This window comes from Gopherus flavomarginatus, chromosome 5, assembly GCF_025201925.1.
Source record: "Gopherus flavomarginatus isolate rGopFla2 chromosome 5, rGopFla2.mat.asm, whole genome shotgun sequence".
Classification (NCBI taxonomy): Eukaryota; Metazoa; Chordata; order Testudines; family Testudinidae; genus Gopherus; species Gopherus flavomarginatus.
The window spans coordinates 40,069,815-40,092,021 of NC_066621.1; the positions used below are offsets into that span (position 1 = coordinate 40,069,815).

At 50.0% G+C, this 22,207-nt stretch overlaps 1 protein-coding gene across 2 annotated transcripts in view; it reads right to left on the reverse strand.

Annotated features, from left to right (window-relative positions):
* RAB3IL1 (RAB3A interacting protein like 1) overlaps window positions 1-21,693 on the reverse strand; it is a 34,923-nt gene extending 13,230 nt beyond the window's left edge. For both annotated transcript variants that reach the window (XM_050952918.1, XM_050952917.1), the window contains exons 1-7: window positions 21,601-21,693; window positions 9,789-10,038; window positions 9,323-9,418; window positions 8,178-8,255; window positions 7,190-7,405; window positions 2,841-2,969; window positions 2,585-2,697 (exon numbers count right to left, since the gene is read on the reverse strand). In XM_050952918.1, coding sequence (XP_050808875.1) covers window positions 2,585-2,697; window positions 2,841-2,969; window positions 7,190-7,405; window positions 8,178-8,255; window positions 9,323-9,418; window positions 9,789-10,038; window positions 21,601-21,611 — 893 coding nt within the window. In that variant the 5' untranslated portion in view covers window positions 21,612-21,693. The remainder of the gene's footprint in view (window positions 1-2,584; window positions 2,698-2,840; window positions 2,970-7,189; window positions 7,406-8,177; window positions 8,256-9,322; window positions 9,419-9,788; window positions 10,039-21,600) is intronic.
* Between the last annotated feature and the right edge of the window lie 514 nt (window positions 21,694-22,207).

Genomic DNA, 22,207 nt, shown 5'->3' on the forward strand with positions numbered 1-22,207 from the left:
GTCACTACGGCACGCACGCCCTCGTGGACACTATCGCTCGCTTTTGGTATGCTCCAGGCATTCAACCCTATTGCCTATCAATAGTGAAAGCATGCAGCACATGTCAGCGTAATGGACCTGCTCCACCTCTTAACAAAATTAAGGGTGGAAAACCTCCGCCTGCTGCTCCATTTCAACATCTTCAAATTGACTTTGCAGATATGCCAAAGGCTTTTGGAAAAAAGCACCTCCTTGTTTTGGTTTGCCCTCTGACTTCCTGGGTCGAAGCTTTTCCTACTGCTAATTGTACTGCTGCCACAGTGGCGAAAATTCTCCTTAGAAACATTGTACCCCGTTTTGGCATCCCTCTTGTGCTCGACTCAGATCGCGGACCTCACTTTACTGGTCATGTCCTTGGCCGTTTAAAACAAGGACTGGGCATTTCACACTCCTTTCATACACCCTACCACCCCCAGTCTAGCGGGAAAGTTAAGCGTATAAATAGGGAACTTAAGTTTACATTGGCTAAATACTGTCAGGAAACAGGATTAAAGTGGCCTCAGGTACTTCCCTTGGTCCTGTTTCACCTTCGTACTCGCCCAACCCGCGCATTGGGATTATCCCCCTTTGAACTGCTCTATGAACACCCCCCCTTTCAAAGGCGGGGCGCTACCACGTGCTGATGTTTCACTATTGGGAGGGGATCATTTAACCGCGTGTCAGTTTCTCTCCCTACAGGCTCGCCTCCGTACCCTTTGGAAAGCCTCGCAGTTTTCCAAAGGGTACGGAGGCGAGCCTGTAGGGAGAGAAACTGACACGCGGTTAAATGATCCCCTCCCAATAGTGAAACATCAGCACGTGGTAGCGCCCCGCCTTTGAAAGGGGGGGTGTTCATAGAGCAGTTCAAAGGGGGATAATCCCAATGCGCGGGTTGGGCGAGTACGAAGGTGAAACAGGACCAAGGGAAGTACCTGAGGCCACTTTAATCCTGTTTCCTGACAGTATTTAGCCAATGTAAACTTAAGTTTTCCCAGACCGTGCCGCTGGAGGAACAGATCCACCCGTTCCAACCAGGGGACTTCGTCTGGGCCAAAAAGTTCGTTCGTGACGACACCCTCCAGCCAAGGTTTACTGGACCCCACCAGGTTCTTTTAACAACCCAGACTGCAGTGTTCCTGGAAGGACGCAAATCTTGGATCCACCACTCCCACGTCAAGCCAGCCGTAGTGGACCACAGTGACGGACCAGCAGCTCTTGTCACCACTGAGGACACTGCCTTCGACCAGTGGACCAGCTTACCTCTCTCAGACATTAGACTTAAATTGACTCGAAAAAAATGAGAGGACCCTTTATTCTGACAACTGTATGTTTTTTTTTGTGCTTTTTTAGTTTATTTTCTGCTTATGAAGAATGCTGTGTTTTTGTAAATGACACCTACTCTAACACTTTTCAACGTACCAAACACCTAAGGGAAATGGCTAAAAACTACTCCTCTGGCCAGCCACCTTATGATTGGTGGGGAGCCTTATGAAATTGGCTGCCCGGATTTGGGTGGGTTAAAAAAAAAAAACTCTTGGTGGGTGTTGTTGGGGCCATAGTAGTCCTTATAATACTGTGTTGCTGTATTCAGTGTGTCCCCTCCCTCATAAACTCATGTAAGTCAGTTTATTCTTTTCCCACTTCAGCTAAAAGCCTTACTCTCTTCGAATTGGCCCAGGCTGAAATTGCCAAGCGGCCCTTGAGATCTTGAAATAGGGTGTAGCTTTTTGATTAATAGTTATCTCAAAGCTACAAATGGAGGAATGTTGGGTCTAAACTTTTGGTGAACTTTGGGGAGCCAAAACACACCCAGACTGGCCGTCTCTGCATAATCCTTTCTGAACCCTTTATCGAACAAAGCACTGACCTGCAAACTACTCATGACACCCCCTTTATTAAGTAGCCATTAGCCTTTATCTCTATGCATTTACTTGTTAAACTTGCTTTTCCTGTAAAATCTTGATTGATTATGCATGACCATTATCTTTTGTTAATCACTTTGTTTACTTCTGTGTATAAATATTGATGCTCACCCCTAATAAAGGGGCCACACTTAATCTAAAGCTTTTTAGAGCTAAGGATAGTGTGAGCCCGTTGATCAACGCATTGGTGTCTGGTCTCTGACAGAATTGTGTGCCCCATACCAACTCCGCACGAACTCGGGTGCTGGAGAGGTGAGTGAGGACTTGCTTTATTACCTAACAGTGGCACTCTGGGTCTTCGGTGGCACTTTGGCGACAGGTCCTTCAGTGCCACTGAACACACCTGGAGTGAGTGAAGGGCTCGCTGCCGAAGTGCTGCCGAAGACCTGGAGTGCCGCCGGGTGACTAAAAATTAAAAAGGCGCCAAGAAATTGAAAAGGTGTCACTTGTGCTCAGTGGAAGAGTGGCTGCTGCCCTGCTCCCCCCCAGCTACGCTGATGGGACCCCCAGAGAGATCTGAGACAGCGCTCTGGAGACACAGCAGAAGACTGAGCAGATGTGTGGGATGGAAGCTGCCGTAGCGTGGGAGGAGGCTGGATGTGAGCGTCAGTGATGGCTGAGGGAGCACCTGGGAGGTTCCTTACTTTGGTCCGCCACATTCCATCGCCGACACCTTCACCACGGGCAGTGCCTGGATAGCCACGGGCTCTATAGTGAGCGTGTTCTGCTCCACGGCCTCCCGCACCAGCTCTGATAGCTACAGCAAGAAACACAGATCAAAATTCAGATCAGCAAAGCTCATGTCCTGTGAGGTGGTGACTGCGCCCCCCTCAGCATCAGTACAGCCTGAATGTCTGAGCAGAGCGACCCCCAAATCCTTGCTTCTGCTCCAGCACTCACCTCCTGTTTGGTGAAGTCCAGGCAGGGCCCCACATCTTCCCGGTAAATCCTCTCCAGAAAGGAGCAGGATTTTTCCAAAGTTGGGGATTCCTTCCAGGCCTGGAACTCAGCGAACAGGATGGAGTCGACCTGCAGTGAATTCAGGGGAGACACAGGAAGAGAGAAGGTGGGGGGTTGGGGAGAGGGAGAAAGACACCACAAGAGTTAACACACCAGTTCCCCAACTACAAAGCTGCCTTGGAACCTCAGCAGGAACTGCAGAGAAAAGCAGCATCGCCACCAGGGGAACCTCTGCATCTGCCTTGTCTGCCACCCACATCACCATGTCTGTGACAGATTAACATGCCAAGTGAGGGTAGCTCAGTCTGAGGCCTGTGAAATGCCCGAGTTCCCCAAAGGCAAGACAGAGTCCCCACTGGAGGAGGCAGCCAGAGAGCAAGTGAACTGACCAAATTCCTCTCTCATCCCAGGAGAGGACAGGCAGGGCTAGCCCACAATGGCAACGAAGGTCAGGACATAAAGGCAGAATCCCCTCAGAGAAAGAGGTCAATTCAGCAAAGGAGAGAGTCAGGGAAAAGCTTTCAGTGAATAGCCATCACCATTTCTATCCATTTGTGTAGCAGGTGTGCTGGGCCTTTAAAGACAGGTCCAAACCCAGCAGCCTTGAAGCTGCTGCAGCCCAAACTAATGCATTCTGGGAGTTGTTGTTCCCAGAAGTGATGGGGATTATAGCCAGTGGGTCATGCATAGAAGGGAAAGCAGAGTATAAGTAAGGTGACCAGATGTCCTGATTTTATAGGGACAGTCCCGGTATTTGGGGCTTTTTCTTAAATAGGCTCCTATTACCCCCCATCCCCGTCCCAATTTTTCACACTTTCTATCTGGTCACCCTATTTATAAGAAGCAGTCTTCCTTCAGAGCACTGAATGGTTACATTTGTTATGGGTTCCCTGCAGAGAGGGAGCAGCTTTCCAGGGCAAGGGAGCTGCTGCACCTATTCCCCTTTGCAGATCAAATTCACAGCTGTGAGGGACCCACAGCAGATCATGACTCTTCCCTAGTTGCTCTCATTTTATATCCTGCTTCCCTGCCCGCTCCCAGCATGCCCTACAATTCCCATCAGGCCAATGCCAAATCCCAGCAGGCCTTGGCTCTAGGCTGCAGCAGTGACAGGACCAGCAGACCCTGTTACAGTTTGTTAAAGGGTGGGAGAGGAGCATGAAAAGAACATAAGTGAACAAAGCAGCCCAGTCCCCAGCCTGTCCTGACAGTGCACTAGCTCTATGGTATGGAGATTGCTCACCTGGTGCCGGGAGACAACTCCAAAGCCACAATATGGAAATCAATTAGAGAAACAAAAAAATTAAAAAATGGAGGTTAGTGTCAAAAGAAAGGGAGAGCTGAAAGGCTGGAGCTGTGAGACGCTGATGATTCCCACCCTCCCCCAAACCTGTCCTCTGTGCCACATCTATTCTAGCTCCAGAGGTTACCTGCTGCAAGGAGGACGACGAGGAAGGATCTGCCACCAGGGCCTGCCAGCCTGGCTCGTAGGTGATGTGGATGGCCTTCCCCGGGACAATACAGAGAAGCAGAGAGAGGAGAGTGGGCACGCCAAACTTTGAAGGACCAGTGGAGAGAAGAGAGATAGACAAGGAAACAGTTCAGAGGGGCAGGCAGAGAAAGAAAGGCAAAAACGCGAGACAGAAGATACAGAAAATGCGAGTTCTGTCTGTCAGCGCACCGAGTGCCTCTCAAAAGCTCGTAGGTTCTTCAGCATTCCCTTGGCCTACGTTTTCAGAAGCGGCCAGTGATTTGGGGTTGCTCAGTTTTTGGGTGCCCAGCTTGAGCTGCCGTAAAGAAACCTGACTTTCCCCAACGTGTTGCGCAACCCTGAGGCCCCATAAGTATGTTTCAAGGCGGGCACCTAAAAACAGAGGCATTCAAATTCACTAGTCCCATTTTTGAAAATGTAGGCCCTGGATTTTAGGCAGCTGGTTAGCTGCACCAATGGAAATCCCTTGTGTAGACACAGTTTACACCAGAGCAAGGGCGCAGTAGGGACCTTGCTAGGGTTGTGCACTTAGTGAGCAAGAAAGGGGAAATAATTACCATCTTTGGCATTCTACAAGCACCTTCCTCCAAGAATTTCCCATTGATTACAGACCTTCGGTGACTGACCCTCATGATTAGAACAAGCAATTGACAGCATCAGCAAACACAGCCCTTTGTAGTTTATGAATTGCACGCAAACAGAGCAGGGCTTTTACAAGTTTGTCCCCATGTCACAATTGTTCAGCTAATGTGTGGCACTGGCTTTGCTATCCTTTCAGCTGTTTGGTATCAGTGAGTCAACACTGCAGCTGCCTGACTGGACATCTGAGTCAGGGGCTAATGCTTCTGGACCTTGATTGGATCACGTGGTTTAGCAGCTCACAGGAGTTTTGATTCATGCAGGGAGAGGAGCCTCTTTCCTTATTGCCACAAGAAGTATCCTTCTATTTGGCTACATACTTGGACTTCAAATGTCAACATATCTGGGTTCTTTCCTACCTGATCAAGAGAGGTAAATATAAACCAATGAAGCAAGACTTCACGGCTATTTAACAGACCCTTCCTTTGATTCTCTCCTCGTGTTCACACCCAGACTCCGTGTGTGTAATTCTAATCCCATATACAGTGATATTAGCAGCTGCTGAAGCGCACTGATTGAATTCACCCATCCCTATTGCCATTCACTGAAGTCACTGTCAGACAAATAGTCATCCGAGAGGTCAGCCCAGTCCTTTTTGGTCATCGCTTCCTGGTCTGATTAGCTGTCTGACTTCCTCGCTGCATTATAGGTACAAGCCAGATGGGCCAAGTGCCTCCCTGCTCTTGAAATACTTCCATGCTGCAGACACCAGTGCTCCTGGCAGTGGAGGCAAAGCACGTGCACCCACCACTGCAACCACGTTTGTTCTTCCTGCTCAAATACCAAAACTTGCTTCCTCACCCCTCCAGCTCTGACACCCACAAGGAGTTTTCCAGATGGCCGTGCAAACACTCGTGCAAAGGTGTATTCACACAACTAGTCACAACACTGTTTGCAGAAAGATAAATTCTGGCAGACCCACGTTGTACTCACATCAGTGTTTAGGGACAGTAAAAAAAGGGGCCACAAAACTCAGTGAAGGAAATTAACAGGATTTTAGCTGAAAGAATATCCACAAAAGCTGTTTGTATTTATTTGCCCGGCCCTATTCAGGAGGCAGGCAAAACCTGCTTTGCAGATAGAGAAACTGAGACCCAGGGAGGAAAGGTGACTTGCCCAAGGTCACATAGTGAGGTAGTGGAAGAGCCAGGGAACAGAAAGCAGAAATTCTGACTCCCAGTGCTGCGCTCTAACCATTAGTCCACACTAGACAGATGGGAAATCAAAGCAAACAGCATTAGCCAGAGTAGCCGTTAGACTGCAGAGGCAGATCAGGAAAGGCAGTTCTCAGTAGGTGCTTACAGCGCTGCTAAAAGCCGTATCCATACAGCCAGAAAAGTCCTGCAAAGGCATGCAGGTTGTTTCCAGACGTTCTCTCCTGAACCCAGACTGGAGTGAGTCCTGTAAGGGGAAGTCCCCATAGTCTGGGATTTTGCAAAGAAACCCCCAGCTCCCAGCACGGCAAGACTCTGAAGACTCTTAATCCACGAATGGCATTACTGTGAACATCACAGGCAGCATTGGTCTGCTAAACCCAGGGTTGTGAGTTCAGTCCTTGAAGGGGCCACTTAGGCACCTGGGCAAAATCAGTACTTGGTCCTGCTAGTGAAGGCAGGGGGCAGGACTCGATGACCTTTCGGGGTCCCTTCCAGTTGTATGAGATGGGATAATAATAATAATAATATATGGAGATATACCTAACACTCAAACCGTGGAGCAGGGGAAAGGCTGTGGGGTCTGCAGACCTCAAGGGAAATCTCTGAGAAGATCCCTCTACCAGCTCCCTCCCCAGCATGTGGGCTCATGCCCACGCAGGGCCAAGAGCTGATGGGGTGAATGCACAGGTGCCAACTTTCCCCAGCACCAATGGCTGCTTATGCCCCTTTTCCCGCCCCTACTCCAACCCTTTCCCCAAAGTTCCTGCCCCAAGTCCACCCCCTATTGGACTCCTTCCCCAAATCTCCGCCCCAGCCCCGCCTCTTCCCCAAGCGCGCCACGTTCCCCTCCCTCCCAGCACTTGCTGCGCAAAACAGCTGTTTTGCAGCGCAAGCACTAAGAGCACATGGCATGCTCAGGGGAGAAGGCGGAGGTGAGCTGGAGTGGGGGGCTGGGAGCTGCTGATGGGTACCAGCGCCTATGGGTGAATGGATTCACCCACCTCTTTGCACTCATTGCTAACTGGCTCCAAGGGCAGGCTCTGGCTGGTGGCTGTGACTACTGCGCTGCTGGCGCTCTTGTTCCGCCCGTGCCCTTTCCTGAAGACGGCTTTGGAGGGGCTTTGGAGCTGGGGGTGCAGCTCTCGGTTTGGAGAGGAAGGTGTGGAAGTGATCACCAGAGTCTTCAAAGCAGTCACCTCTGCTTGCAGCATGTCGATCTGAGAGACAAGAAGAGTCAGCAACATCACCACCTCCACCCAGCAGAGTCCCGTGCACCGCGCAGGGAATGCACGCTCAGGATCCAGGGGCATCACCACCCAGCTACACACTCAGCCCAGGAGACATCTCCTGATCCATCCACAGCATCTGCCCAGCTCTTCCACCTCCTGCCCCTGTCCCAGAATCTCAAACCAGGGAGCAGGGTCTGTACAGATCAGAAACAACTTGCAGAGCCTTCCCTGCCCCTTGCCAGTCCACATCCCCCACAATGGCCCAGGCTATGCACGCAAGGCATATATAAGTCTTATATCCAGATACACCTTCCCTGATGAGGAGTCAGCAGCAGATGCAGCTCCATGCCCCCGTGGTACATCCTGATATGGGAATCCTGTCCCTAACTCCCATCTCCCCAGACTGCCTTATCAGTGGTGCCTCTAAGCAGCAGCTTGTCCTCACGTTTGCTACGTGACAAACTGCAGCTAGGTGAAGCTGCTGGTCAGTTCTGTGCTTGTGGGAGCCCAGGTGAAAATTCTGGGCCGTTTTTCATAGGAGAGTTGGATCTGCTGCTGGTTTCAGTGGCACGTTTCCTCACATTCAGTAGCTGCTGTGTGGTGAGCTGAGAGACCTGCTGAATGTCTAGAAGCCAGTAGCTCAGGAGGTGCCACTGGGAAGACACTGGATGGGATGTGACCCTCAGCTACGTTGCTATCCCCCTACCGATAGGCAGCCCCGTGTCTGTACAGCAGGGGAGTGGGATCGGACAGTCCTCACCTTTCCTCGCGCCTCCCTCAGCTGCTTCTCTGAAGCCACCTGCTTAGTGTTCGCGTCTCTTACCATCTTGTGCGCTTCCTACAGTGGAGAGAGAACGTGTTACCGCCTGCTCATCGCAGCCAGAGTCCCAGCTACACACAGCCCCTGCAATGAGCAACCCCACAAAGCCAAGCGACACAATCTACCCTGCACCCATGCAGCTCAGCAGTTCTCCTGGGGGGCAGAGTACTCAAAGGTCCCTAGCAAGTATGGCAGCCTTCCCAAGGACAGTGGGGAGCTCAGAGCACAATACCCCTCCCAACTCCCCTGGGGCAGTGCACCCGGCGCAGGCCTGTCTCCGACTGGCACAATAAGGACCTGTCCAGTGCTAGGTGTTTGAGTGTCCTGGGCTGCTGGAAGACAGGATTTTACTGGCCTGTGAGCTCATCATGAGCCATGGCACAAGAACATGGGTCCTTTCAATATTCACCCTCTCCAGCAGAATGCAGGAAAGCAGCTCCCAGGAGTGCAGTGCACTGAGGGCATTGTGGTGCCTCTCTCCAGGCAAGGACCGGTTGCTGGCATCTGGGAGAGGGCTGGGGAGCAGCAAGCAGCCTGGAGAATGGGCCACATGAGAACAGCTGCAGCAAGCCTGGAGCACGGCTAGTACACCAGCGAAAGGACTAAGCTGTCAAGCTTCAGCAGCAGCAGCAATAGTCGAATAAACTTGTGATGTGGACCCATGACGTGGACCAGCTGCTTTGAGGGGAAGCAGGACACAAACACCCAGACTCTCCTAGATCAGGTCCCATTTCAGATACCACTGGCTGAAAACCCGTGTAATTAATACATGCGCTGCTTCATTTTATGTTTCCTGTCAGAGCGGCTGGGGTGACTGGAGGTGGAGTGGGGGAAGGGAGAACTCCTGTTCCCCATACCAGTGCCCTGCATGCTGCCCCTCCCCATTAGCACAGCTGCCAGCCTGCGCCATGCTCTGCCATCCTGCATATGCAATCGGTCAGCTCTACTGTTCAGACTGGGAGGGGCTGGCCATGGATGCAGGAAACCCCGAAGCATGGGCAAAGTGAGGAGAGAGTCTGTCCCAAGGGGGACAGTGAGTGACCTCCGTTTAGGGAGTAACTGGGGAAGTGAGAGGGAAGTGGTACCTCAAACAGACTGGCTGTCAGCTCCTCCAGCTCCTGCTCCAGCTGCTCTCTGACCTTTGACAGCCTCTCACACTCCTCATCCTTCAACTTCAGCTCCTGCAGAGAGGACAGCCGGGGACTTTGGCACACTGGGCAGAAGCACATACCAGGCCCCAGTACGCTCTGCAGACAGCACCACCCTCTTCCATGTGCCTCAGTCTCTCCCGCTGCGTCCTGCTGCCCCCTCCCACTCTGCACGCACTGACGCTGCTCCTCCCCCAGCCCCACATCTGTGCGGATTCCAGCCCCACCTTCCCCACTCTCCCCCAATCACTGCAGGCGCTCACGCTGCACTCATTGTTAGTACCCTAACAGCGCACGTTCCCACCTTCCAGCCCATAAAACTCCCACCCCATCTACCCTTTTCACTCTTCAGTTCCCGGTCTGTGCCCCCCCAACACACACCCCCTCATGCCCAAGCCTTTACCTTCTGTGCTCTGTGGAGCTCCTCCTTCAGGAACTCTGATCCCTTCTCACGGATCTCCACCGAGGAGCTGCGCAGGCGGGAGACATTGCGCTGCGCTGTGGATTGGTCGTTGTCTCCCCCACCTGCCTCCCTGCAGCGAGGATCCAGCTGTGGCAGCTCCTTCCCACTGCTGGATGATGCCAGCGGCTTCCACTGTCCCACCGCCGGCTGCTTCTGGAGCTGCTGGCTGTCTTCCTTGAACGGGGCCTGGCTGGGGGACACAAGCGTGTGAAACATGAGCGAAGGGTCAGAGATCCAGGGTGTGGACAGCGCCAGGATCCAAGCAGCTTATGGCCCCACCCAGATCTCGTCATTTAAGGGGTTCACGGTAGAAAGCTCTCCTCCCAGTGGAAATGAGCCTTCGGCTAATGGCCAGCACTGAGAGGGATCACGATACCCAGGGGATGATAATGCTGCAGGAAGTGTGTATAGCTCTAGGGGGTGTGGAAGGGCAAGGGGGCGACATGGAGCTGATGTCCCACTTGAGACTAGAACACAGGGCAGGCTAATGCACAGCTCAGGTGATAACGTCAAAGCAGTCCGGAGGGGTCTCCAACAGCATTTGCAGGCTGGCTGGATCGTATCATGCTGGTGTCTCACCCCACTGCGCGCATGTGCTGCATGGCGCTCCCCCTGGCTTGGTGATCCACAAAGGAGTCCCCACAGCGCTGGACAGAGCAGGGCAGCGCACACATCCAACCCACTGCCCTACGGGTACAGGACAGCCAAGCAAGATGTTAATTGCACACAGGTCGAAGAGCTGAGAGGGCGTTAATGGCACGCAGGGCCAGCCTCATCCCAAAACAACCACGGGACTGCTGGGGCTCCATGCTTAAGGGACCTGCAGTTCAGGGGCTAATCCCCCCACTCCAGAAACTGAATCCACCTCTCTAGAGGTAAGATTAGGAAGGGGAGGCAACTCACAGGCTTCATCTCTCACCATCCCAATCCCAGGCGCCCTGGCTTTTGGGGAAGCAGCACAGACTATCTCAGTGCCAGAGTCTCTCTAAAGAGTGGAGGGGGGCGACGCAAGGGGCATCAGGCAGGATTAGCTCAGAAGAGCTGCTTGTGCGCTGTGGGTGGCAGCTCTGGGTTGTTCTCCCTTGGTGGACGGCCTTCTAGGAAGGGAAAACCCTAAACAAGCCACTTCCTTCCATTCAGCTCTTTGAACAAGGACCAAGACAGAATCACCAGGGGACACACTGGGCCCAGGAGCCCATTATGAGGACCAGGTTATTGTCAAAGGGAGATTAGAGTTAATACAATCGAAGGGATGGCAGAGAGGCCACACACACCCCCCCCGTATCTGTGCTGTCACACTGCCCCCAGAAGGCACCCAGCCAGCGAGAACTGAACAGCCCATGGGGAGATCACAGCTCCTTGGGAGGAATAAAAGCAGAGGTGCCATGGGGGGAGGGGCTCCCTCCCGCACCCCAAGTTTTGTACAGGAGATGAGCTCCCTTGGCAGAGCTCTTAAGGGCAGCACAGCCTGAGTGTGGAATGTGAGTTCTGCAAAGGAGACCTGCTGCTCCCAGCTTGTGGCCCTGGAGCAAGGAGTCAGTATTTTGTTTACAAACAGAGGCAGGGTGATTAAGATAAGAAAGGGCTGGTAATTAAATTAAGGATCTGGAAGTCATTAGATGAGCCTGTAAAACACGAATTCCTCTGCTGGGGGTGGAGGGTGTTTCAGGGAATGCAGAAGAAATACAGCCAAGCCTTCTGAGCCAAGGTTACATTCAGAAAAGTGGGAGGCTTGGCGGGTAGAGGTGAAAAGAAGTGGCCAAAACTCAGAGAAAGGATAGCAGCAGTGGTATAGAGAAGTTCCCACTCTCCCTGTGCTACTTGTGTGCCCCCATACCATAGTATCTGAGCGCCTCACAATCTCTAACCTATTTCTCCTCACAGTCCCTTGGCGAGGTAAAGCTGTGCTGTTATTACCATTGTATAGATGGGACACTGAGGCACACACAGACTAAAGGCCAGATTTTCAAACTAGAAGATTAAGTGCTTTGTAAACCCCATTAGATGCCTAGCTGCCTCTTTGGGTGCCTACAAACCTTTGAAATTCTGTCCCTAAGGCATACAGGAAGTCCATGGGGGAAGTAGAGCCCAGGTCTCTCAGGGCTAGCTCCTTATCCACTGGACCAGCCTCTCTCTCCGTTATATGCTGCAAAAAAAGTAGACTCTGATAGATGGGAGCAAAATCAAGAAGGCCAATTCTCTGAGACTTCAGCAAACGGCCGAGACAATTGGGAAGGATGTCATGGTTGACAGCATGAAAAGCAGCAGAGAAGAAAGAAAAGAAAAGAAAAGTTAGATGAGAGGAGATCACTTAACCTCCAAGGGGTGGCAGGTTCTGCCAAGGCTAGGTTGTAGAGCAATGGCTGCTGTGAAATTTTACATTTTAACCAAAAATCATTTTGTTTTGTCATTTTTTGTTCTGAGTTTGAGAAAAGGAAGGAATGAGAAAACGTCATATGAGTATCAGATGTGTTTATGCCTCAAATTCTTAGGGTTTCAGCTGTACCCAGGCCAATTCCAGAACAAAGATCAGAAACTGCATCCAAAGAGTCCATAAAGTCGATGATTATTGTCATGATTTACATTATTCACTGGGCACCATCTGTGTGCTCAGCAGAATATGCAGGAAATGCAGTCCCGGAGCCAATGTGTATAAAATGTGTAGCCCTGGATAAGATGGCTCAGATATTTAAGTATGAAGTGTATAGTTACTGAGCACATGTTAATATCTATGAGTGAAGGTGCTGATGGCAATAGAAGTTTTTCTTGATTAAGGACTATAAGATTTGACCCTCCAACCTTCTTTCAAGAGGAAGAGCTGCCCAGAGCTCCTGTGTCTGTTTATTTTCCTTTCCTGCCTGCAGTGGCCCTGACAGACCTCAGAAGTCTCAATTTTTTTCTCAGCTTTAAAAGGTGGCATTTTCTTGGTGTTTGGTTTTAAATATTCTCCTGTGAAAATTGCAACTCAGTCACTGTAGTGTTGTGTTTAAGAGCCTTCTGGAAAGTAACTAGCCTATAAACAGAAATCAGTGTTGCCAACTCTCATGATTTTATCATAAGTCTCATGATAATTATTGTTTTCCTTAAAGCCCCAGATGCTGGAGTCAAGTGAATATGTGATGATTTCAGCCTTCATTCTTTAAAAAAAAAAAAAAGTTTCTAGCCCTCATGGCTGTGGACCCCAGTGCACCCTAAAAGCTTGAAAAGCAGAAGGCAAATAAAAAGAACACCAAATCTATTATTTTTACATAATCTCGTGAGTTTAAAGCCAATCTCATGATTTTTGGTGAGCCTGATTCATTTTTGAATGTTTGTGGTTGGCAATACTGTGAAAGTGACTTGAAAGTGTCAGTTTAATTCCTGTTTAAAGTCAGTTTCTAGTCTATTACTTGTAGTAGGGAAACACGCCTAGAGCCCCAGTCAGGGAGGCTTGCCCTAGTACAGGGGTCGGCAACCTTTCTGAAGTAGTGTGCCAAGTCTTCATTTATTCACTCTGATTTAAGGTTTTGCGTGCCAGTCATACCTTCTAAAAATGCTAAAATGTCTTTCTACAAGTCTATAATATATAACTAAACTATTGTTGTATGTAAAGTAAATAAGGTTTTTTAAAATATTTAAGAAGTTTCATTTAACATTAAGTTAAAATGCAGAGCCCCCCGGACCAGTGGCCAGGACCTAGGCAGTGTGAGTGCCACTGAAAATCAGCTCGCGTGCCGCCTTCGGCATCCGTGCCATAGGTTGCCTACCCCTGCCCTAGTAGGATGTTTTCAAAAGTTATTCCAAGTTTGGTGCACTGCAAAAAAGTGATAGAAAATAATCTAAACTTTTCTACAATTGTTTCATTCAAGAGTTAGTAACAAAGTAAGAATATACATTAAATTTTTAAACCTAACCAGTGTCCCTTAAGTGACTTGGCACAAGATGTCAGAACATGTTAGTATGAGAGCTGAGTGGGTCTAATATTTATTTTTCTTTCTTTATATAGGAATTAGACATAATGCTCCTGTAAGATATTTCTAAGTTATTATCTGCAAAACAACTACAGTCTTCAGGTGCCTAAGTAGTCCCTGGAATCCTGTTTAAAGTTGCCCCCCAGCCCCCAAATCTGAAATGGCGCCTGTGAATAAAAGTATCCGTTATTCGCAGCAAGGGAATTCTCCAAACCCAGACACAGCCCAGCTGAGCCCTTGGGGGAACAGAGATTGGAAAGAGAAGCTGTGTGTGCTAGCAAGACCTCCATCACCAGGGCCCAAGGGTGAGAGACACTGAGGCAAAGATCCCAACTGAGACACAATGCAGGTTGCTTTAAAATGACATGAGCGATGCGTCCTTACAAGGGGAAGGATGGTCCTGTGGTTGGAGCACTGGGCTGGGAGTCCTAGGATCTAATCCCAGCCCCACCCCTGATTTACTGAGTGGCTTTGGGCAAGTAACTTCATCTCTTTATGCCTCAGTTTCCCCATCTTTACAGTGCAGGTAATTTACACCTCTAGCTGACAGGGGTGTTGCAAAGATAATTAACTCATTCATGTCTGTACAGCACTTTGAAAACACTGACTATGTATAAGTGCAAAGTTACAGTCCCTGATAAATTTTTATATGAAATAAGACTGCACAAGAGAGAGTTGGGGTCTCTTTTCAAAGCCTTGGCCTCAATTTTTAAGGTCTCACCTGCAAGACCCTCATGTGGAATGAACTGTACAGAGCTCCTCTTACCTCACTCTGAGGGACAAAGAACAAAGCTGATCACAGCAAGACTCAGTCCTGTGACTTCAGGGAGCCCCAGTGTTTGTGAAGTGGCCTCTGCCTCTGATCCAGGATTTCTGATGGACGTAACTTACGATAAAAAAACAGTGAGACACCAAGAGGTCTGTGTGGGATACAAGCAAACACACAGTGGGCCTAAAGTTAAGGACATTGGCTCCCACTTCATCCAGGGGATGTGCAGAGTTGGGGATTCCCAAGGGGTTGGATGGGGGTGACTCCAGCATTGCCTGGGGGGTGAGGGAAATGCTCCAGCCGGGTCAGTACCCAGCTGTCGGGAGACGTTAGTGTGTGGTGAGAGTCCTTGGGGAGCTGGGGAAGGTGCACAGCTCTGAAGGGGAGCTTGTCAGGGATCTCCAGCAGGGAAAGCTGCAACCCACCACTGCTGTCAGATAATATGGCCACAGATACAATGTGCCATCGGAGGTCAATATGCCTTCCAGGTGCACTGACACAGCCAACCCTGGTGTCAATAGCCCCTTGTGGAGGCTTTGTCCTCCTCCGAGCTGGACGTGGGTGAGAATATCAGCCTCGCATTTGGTCTGTGTTCTGCTGTGCCACTCCTCAGGCTGTTCATCATGGAAGGGGACAATAGAGGTGAGGGTAATGGGAAGGTGGAGTAGCATAGCTGGTGGATTTGGAGCAGGATCCAAATGCAAGAGCCAAAAGGAAAGGAAAAAGGCAAAGCAAAATCAGAAGAGAGAATAAGGAGAAGACAGAAAAGGAGAGAGGCAGAGAGAAGGGAAAAGATCAGATGAGATGAGTCCCAGCAGATCACAATTGCTCTAGGATAGAAGACAGCGAAGAACAAGCAGCGGCCAATGCAATTCAGAGAGCCTGCTTAAAAAAGGAACGGTGCGGTGCAGGGAAACAGGGCGTAGAGAGTGGGAGGAAAAGATAAGAGAGCAACTAATCCGAAAGCACAGAGAATGAGTGCTGCTGGGGGTTAAAGGTGTATTGCACAGGGCCTGCACCATTGACTTCTAAAGGAGCAGGATTAGGCCCACAGAAGCTTCTTTACTGGGAAGAAAGGGAAGGGCATTAATAAATGAGAAGGGGGCTAAAATGAATGATTAAAACCAAAAGGCTGAGAAGCCAAATTCCTCTTTAAAAGTCTGCATTAAGGAAGAAAACCAGGAGAAGGAGGTTAGGCCAATTAGGCTGTAATGAAGATTGTATGGTGATTATTGTTTATATAGCACCAAGGGCTGATCCAGAGCTTCCTAAAGCACAGAGAAAGACTCTCAGTGACTTCAGTAGGCACTGGATCCAGGCCCAAGTGAGCTAGGTTCTTCACATGCAGGTTTGAAGACAAGATCCCTGCTCTCAACTGTTGATAAGAAGCAGATAAATAATTGGCAGGCGGGGGCAGGGGGTGACAGCGAAGAGGGGCAGAATGTATAAAAACAGTTTGTATGGATGACATGAATCCCAGGGTGCTAACAGAACTAGATAACAACTGGAAATTATATTTGATAAATCATGAGAGAACTGGGAGAGATACCACAGGATTGGATGGGGAAGCAAATGTGGTACCAATCTTCTAAAAAGTAAGAAAGTGCGATCCCAGCAATTGCTATCTGATAAATCCAGGCTATGTGCCACATAAAATAACACAAAAAATACGCAGAGAAAGAAGTCTTTACGCATCTAGAGGATAATGGGAATGGGTTATTAAGAACAAATCATTCTAAGCAAACTGAATGGCAATTTTAATTGAATTACAAAACCAGGAGGAAGGCAGAATGTATAGCTGGGCTTTAGCAAAGCATTTGATGAGAGTGTCACACAAAATGTTACAAGGCAGATCTCATTCCAGTTGGCTTGAACAGCAGAGTGCTGTCACATGGGTTGAATGAAAAGTGGCTCAAGGTGTAGCGAATGATAAATGGCAGCTTTGCGAAAGGGATTGGTGCCCAGAGGAACATTACAGAGATTGGCAAGTTAGGCATGATTTTATTGAACAACCTCATTAACAATCTGGAAGGGGAGGGAAGCTGCCACTAATTTAATGTGCAGATTATACTAAATTGGGAAGTGCTGAAAACAGCAGCAAGTGAAAAGGTGTGTGGGGAAAGAATGGGCAAGAAATTAAATGAGCTTCTGCCAGAAAAAATGAAAGCTAATACCACAGAGAAAAAGTAATCCATACAGAGATATTCAACAGGTCAGAGGCACTAGGGAAGCAGCAACACACCTTGGGGCCCTGCTCCAAAGCTCATTGAAGTCAACAAGACTCTTTCCATTGCGAACCCATAGCAAACTCCAACCTAGAGAGAAGCTCACAATGCAATGCAAGCAAAAATAGGCAACTACAGTATGGGAGTGCACACAGAGAAATATTATATGACCAACCAGCAAGGTGCTGGTTCTCCCTACATCGTGCTGGCGAGATCACACCAAGTCTATATTATATGCAGCTCTGGGCTGCTCAAATCCACGGTTGGCAAATCAGAGAGTATTCAGATGAGAACAAGAGAAATAATTAATGGGCTGGCTGCATTAATGTATGAGAAAAGATTAGCAAACATAAATATGTATAATTTGTCTAAACAATGACAAGGAAAATGGGATTAAGAGTCTTTGAAGGGTATAAACACCACGGAAGGAGAAGAATTAGTCAGGGTGATCTAACAGGGTATGACTAGGAGGAAAGGGATGAAGTTAATCAAAGGAATATTTAAACTGTATGAGACAAACCCACCCCAGCATACCGCTGTAGAAATCAATGGAGCTTCACCAAGGATAAATGTGGCGCAAAGCAGGAAAGGGAGAGAGGGAGGTCTATTCGGCAGTTAACAGGCCGGTAAGTGATGGGATGGAATTCAAAAATTTAAAATGAGATTGGATAAAGTCCCGAAGAATATATTGCCAGAACAATCCTTCCCCGGCTGAGAAACAGACTAGAGGGGACCTAATCTGTCTTTTCATGTAAGCCACCTCCTCCTTTGCTTTTTGTTGTTTCTCCTTTTTCATAGGATGGAGGAAAAGCAAATTCAGAGACAAATCAGGCGAGGGAAGAATTACAGGGGAAGCAAGGAAGAAGCAAGTAAAAACAGTGGACCTAACGGAGACTCACTTAATGTGTTCCCAGTGACAGCTATATGAGGGACACCATAGTTTAGAGGTGTGCAGTCAACCTGGGTATTTTTTTTAGTAACCTACTACTAGACTACAGGTGCATCCAGATACACTGCAGCTAATGGTACAAGAAGGGCTGTCTGGCATTGTTCTATGGACAGGATACCACACTTTCAAACCATGTTAGGGAACTAGGTTCCAGCCCAGGAACAGCAAGCCCTGTGGTGCTATGTTTCACCAGGGGGTCTCAGAGTTTCTTACCAACCTTAACTAAATGACCCTCACACCAACGCTGAGGGGCAAGCATTATAGCCCCTATTGTGTAGACAGGGAGACTGAGGCACAGAGAGGGTAATGGGCTTCCTCCAAGTCACACAGTGACTCAGCGAGGACTAGGACACAAGGCACCCAGAGTACCAGAGACCGTTTGTTAACTACCAGGCGGCCGCTGCATTACCACATCTAGCGGCCATGTCATGCTTTGTGTCAGAGGGTATCACAGGAGGGTAAGAACCCAGGTCTTGTGATTCCCAATCCTGAGCTCTGACTGCTAAACTACGCTGTCTCCCTTGCACTTTATACCTCCACACGACTCCCAAGCAACAATTCCAGTGATGCAATGCCAGGGTGCAGAGCTCTAGGCTCTAGCATCCGGCCCCAGGCCTGTTAGTCTGGACAGCACAGGGCTGATTATCCAGGAATGGGGGCAAACCTTGTGACCAGTCAGAACCCCAGCTTCCCTACAAGCAAGCTGGACAGGTGTTAAATGAAGGAAACATGAGTCTCTCCTCTAAGAGCAGGTGCCACATTGCCCATGGGCCAACGATGAGCAGGGATTGGGAGAACCCTTCCCTGCCTAGCCGGCAAAGCAGGGAATGAACAAACCAGCATCATGATGGACATTTTTAGTCCTGCCTACACTATAACTACATTGCTGAGGAACTCTGCAGTCCTCTAACTCAGTTTGATCCTAGCTCCACTGCCAGAAAGTTCAGTACGCTCCCCATGTCGTGGGACTACGCTGAGGTAACCAGTCCCCCAGCACAGCCGTGGCTACAGTATAGACAGGATCGTGAAGTACCCAGGCGACTAGGCAGCCAAGCCTTTATCTAGATTGCCCTGATGGGGCTCTGAAACCAACATTTCACTGAGACTGAGAGGGTGATGGAGGTTCACTCCTTTTGCTGTTGCTATTGCCAGACTGGCTGGAGCCTGTGCTCTGCAGGATGATGGGGGGTATTTCGAAGGCTCTTCACAATAGGAAATACTAGCTAGAAACTTTTTTTTAGTTGGATTCTGTAGAAAAAAAAAAGAGAAAAATGTGCAGGATCCACACTTTTTTCAGCAGGCCCCACTCGTTTCCTGTGGAGTTGATCTGACAGTTATTTCCTGTACGAACTGTCTGCGCGTCTCTCTGGCTAAACTCTGCATTTGAGTTCACAAGGGGATCCTGGCTCTTCTATTCTGATCTCCTGCCACAGATCAGCCTGAAATCCACATATGCAGAGACAGCAGGAGGCAGGATTCACTGCACAGATTCGAAAAACAGAGTGTTGTCCATACTGATTTAGCATTGCGCAGCCAACCAGTCTCCATGTACATCCTCAGACACACAGCGGCCTCACCTGACTTGCACAGGCACTCACTAACATACCTCTGAAAGGTTTATGTCCTGCCACAATAGATGCTACCTGCCTACTATACTGTAGCATGCTGTTCATCTGTCTCATATTTGCTTTACAGGTAGCAAACAGCCAGGAAACAGGCTGGGGTGTTCTTGTATATGCTGTTAACTAAGTAGCATCCAGTATTTTTCTATGCAAGATGCTACACATAAATATACTCTATTGGCACGTTATTGTGGTTCATGCCTTATTCAGATTCTGTATCATACACCCCCCCCTCACCCAACCCCACACACACTTTAGAAGAGATCAGACCTTGAAAAATCCAGCCCACATGGTGACAGTTATTAGAAACTCAAAACCAGCAGTTAGATTGGAAATGCCCAGGCAACCTGAACTAGAGCTGTTCCTGCAGATGCCACTATTAGTGATGGTGCAATTTTAGTTGCTTGGAAGCTGTAAATTCCCCCATATTTTACTCTTTCCAGGGCAAGTGTACCACACACACACACACACACACACACACACGCCACATTCACTTGCCCAGAGGCCATGAGATGAACAATGCAATGCCTATAGATCACACTTTAATACAAAAACAAAACAAAACAAAACCAGGGGCAGTTTTCATATTAGGAAACGATTTCCTTGTTAGGTGCCCAATCCTGTTCCCATGGGAGTCAGCGGAAATGCTGACAGTGACTTCAGCAGGATCCAGAATCGGACCCAAAATTCCAGTGATGACTTTTCTCCCCATCAACTCATCTCCTTTTCTCTTCACCATTAACTCTCTCTGAGCCGTTCAGCATTAACCCCGTCTCTCTGCCCTTTAGCACTCTCTCCCCCACGTTTCTCTTTATTCCTGCAGCCCATCAGTTTCTCATCTCTCTTCTCCCTCATGTTCTTCTGTTCACGCTGGCAGCTTTCCTCTGCTTCATGGATTCTGCCTTACCCCTTTCCCAGCCTTTCACACAGCCACATCACTGTGCAGCTGAAGAGCAGTTTCTGAGGGAGAAAATAATCTCTAGCAAATAAACACGGTTTCCACGTGGAAGAAGAAGAAGAAACTACAGATGGCATCTCTCTCGTCATGCTGCCTGTACACCTCATTTTGACACGCTGGCTGCTCCTTGGGGCTGTGGGCACAGTCGAAGGTATCAGTGACCTCAGGAGAATGCAGCCTCCTGGATCTGAGGTTCTAGAAACTTTACGAACACTGCAGAAACTCAGGTCAGGTCACTCCCTGCTCCCACCTCTGCTGTTCTAACATGCTCCCTACTTTGGGTCTGAGCAGATCTAAAACTTTACAGACTCCAGGGAAAATAGACTCCCTTCCCACACAATCAAAGGTCTCTGCCATCCATCCATCTCTCTTTGCACAGGCACAAAGACAGGGGATAGGATAGATAACACAGGAAGCGGATCCCTGGGGGAGTAAGAAGCCTCCTTCCTTCCCAAAAGGATCACACAACCCCACAGAGTTCCCATTCAAGCACTAATGGAGCCATAACCAGCTGCTCCGGAACAGACCCTGAGTATTCTCAGCACCAATATCCGAACCCAGAGCCAAAGGACCAGTGCTAATGACCCAGAGCCAGGTACCCAACAACCCTATCAGGGTATATCTCCCCCAGCACCTGCCTGGGGCCATTGGCTCCTTCCTCAGAGGCTTTCCGCTCCTCCTTTTCAGACCGTCTGCAAGTTTCACTCCTTTCCACCCGCTAGGAAGGAAAAGTGACTGCTGAGTGCTCCACACCCCCAGCTAGGGTGACCAGATAGCGAATGTGAAAAATCGGGACGAGGGTGGGGGGTAATAAGCATCTATGGAAGAAAAAGCCCCGAATATTGGGACTGTCCCTATAAAATTGGGACATCTGGTCACCCTACCCCTAGCCTGGGGTCCCCACGGCAGAGCGCCCAGGGCTGAGGCGCTGGAACAATTTGTGTAGTGGGGGTGCTGAAAACCATTGAACAAACTGTAAACCCGGCATGTGACAGAAACCACTTCCAGCTAGGGGGTGCAGCAGCACCTCCAGCACCCCTAGATCCAGCACCGATGAGCAGGGACCAGGAGCACGCAGGGGTGCACGCCCCAGGGAGACCGGCTGGAGGAGGGGGAGCAGGCGGCCAGCACAGGCTCAGGGAGAGGCACCCCCGGTGCGGATTTTCCATTGCGGCTACAGGGGACAAGCCGGTCCCCCCGCTCCCCTCTCGAGAAAGAGGGACCATGGCGCAGGGAAGTTTTTTAAGGCAGGGAGGGAAGACGCCGGTTCCAGACCTACCCGCTCCACATGCTGTCTCCGGCCCCCGCCCCGCGCTGCCCGCGGCCCCTCACGCCGGGCGCGCTGCTGCAGCCATCCCCACGCCGGGCTGGGGGCCAGCGGCGCCTCCCCGGCCCCGCGCTGCAGCCGAGCGCTGCGGCAATCCCGGGATCCCCCGCCCGCCGCGCGCCGCCGCTCCAGCCTTGCTCCGCCGCCTGGGGGAGATGGGGGGGATGGAGGTCACATGACCTCTGGGCGGCTCCACTTGCAGCATGCACGTCCCCCTCCCCGAGTCTCATGTGACTGCTAATTCAGCACCGAGCCCGGAGCTCTCCCCAGCCTCGCTGGGCATCCACGCGCCGGGCATCCTGCAACTCCCCTGCACAGACACGGGCGGTGCGTGGAGCGCGGCCTCCCCGCCCCCTCCATCGCAGAGACCCCCCAGACTCAAAAATCACTGCAATGGTCGTGCCTGCAGACTGAGATCTGCCCGTGGAGGAGAAAGATCCCTGTTCCCCAATTGTATGGGCTGGCTGGCTTGAAAATTCAGCAGGCAGGGTTTCTGCTCTCCCTGCCTTGCACCCAGCACAAACGCTGACAGGGCAGATTGTTTCCTCGGGGTGAGTTC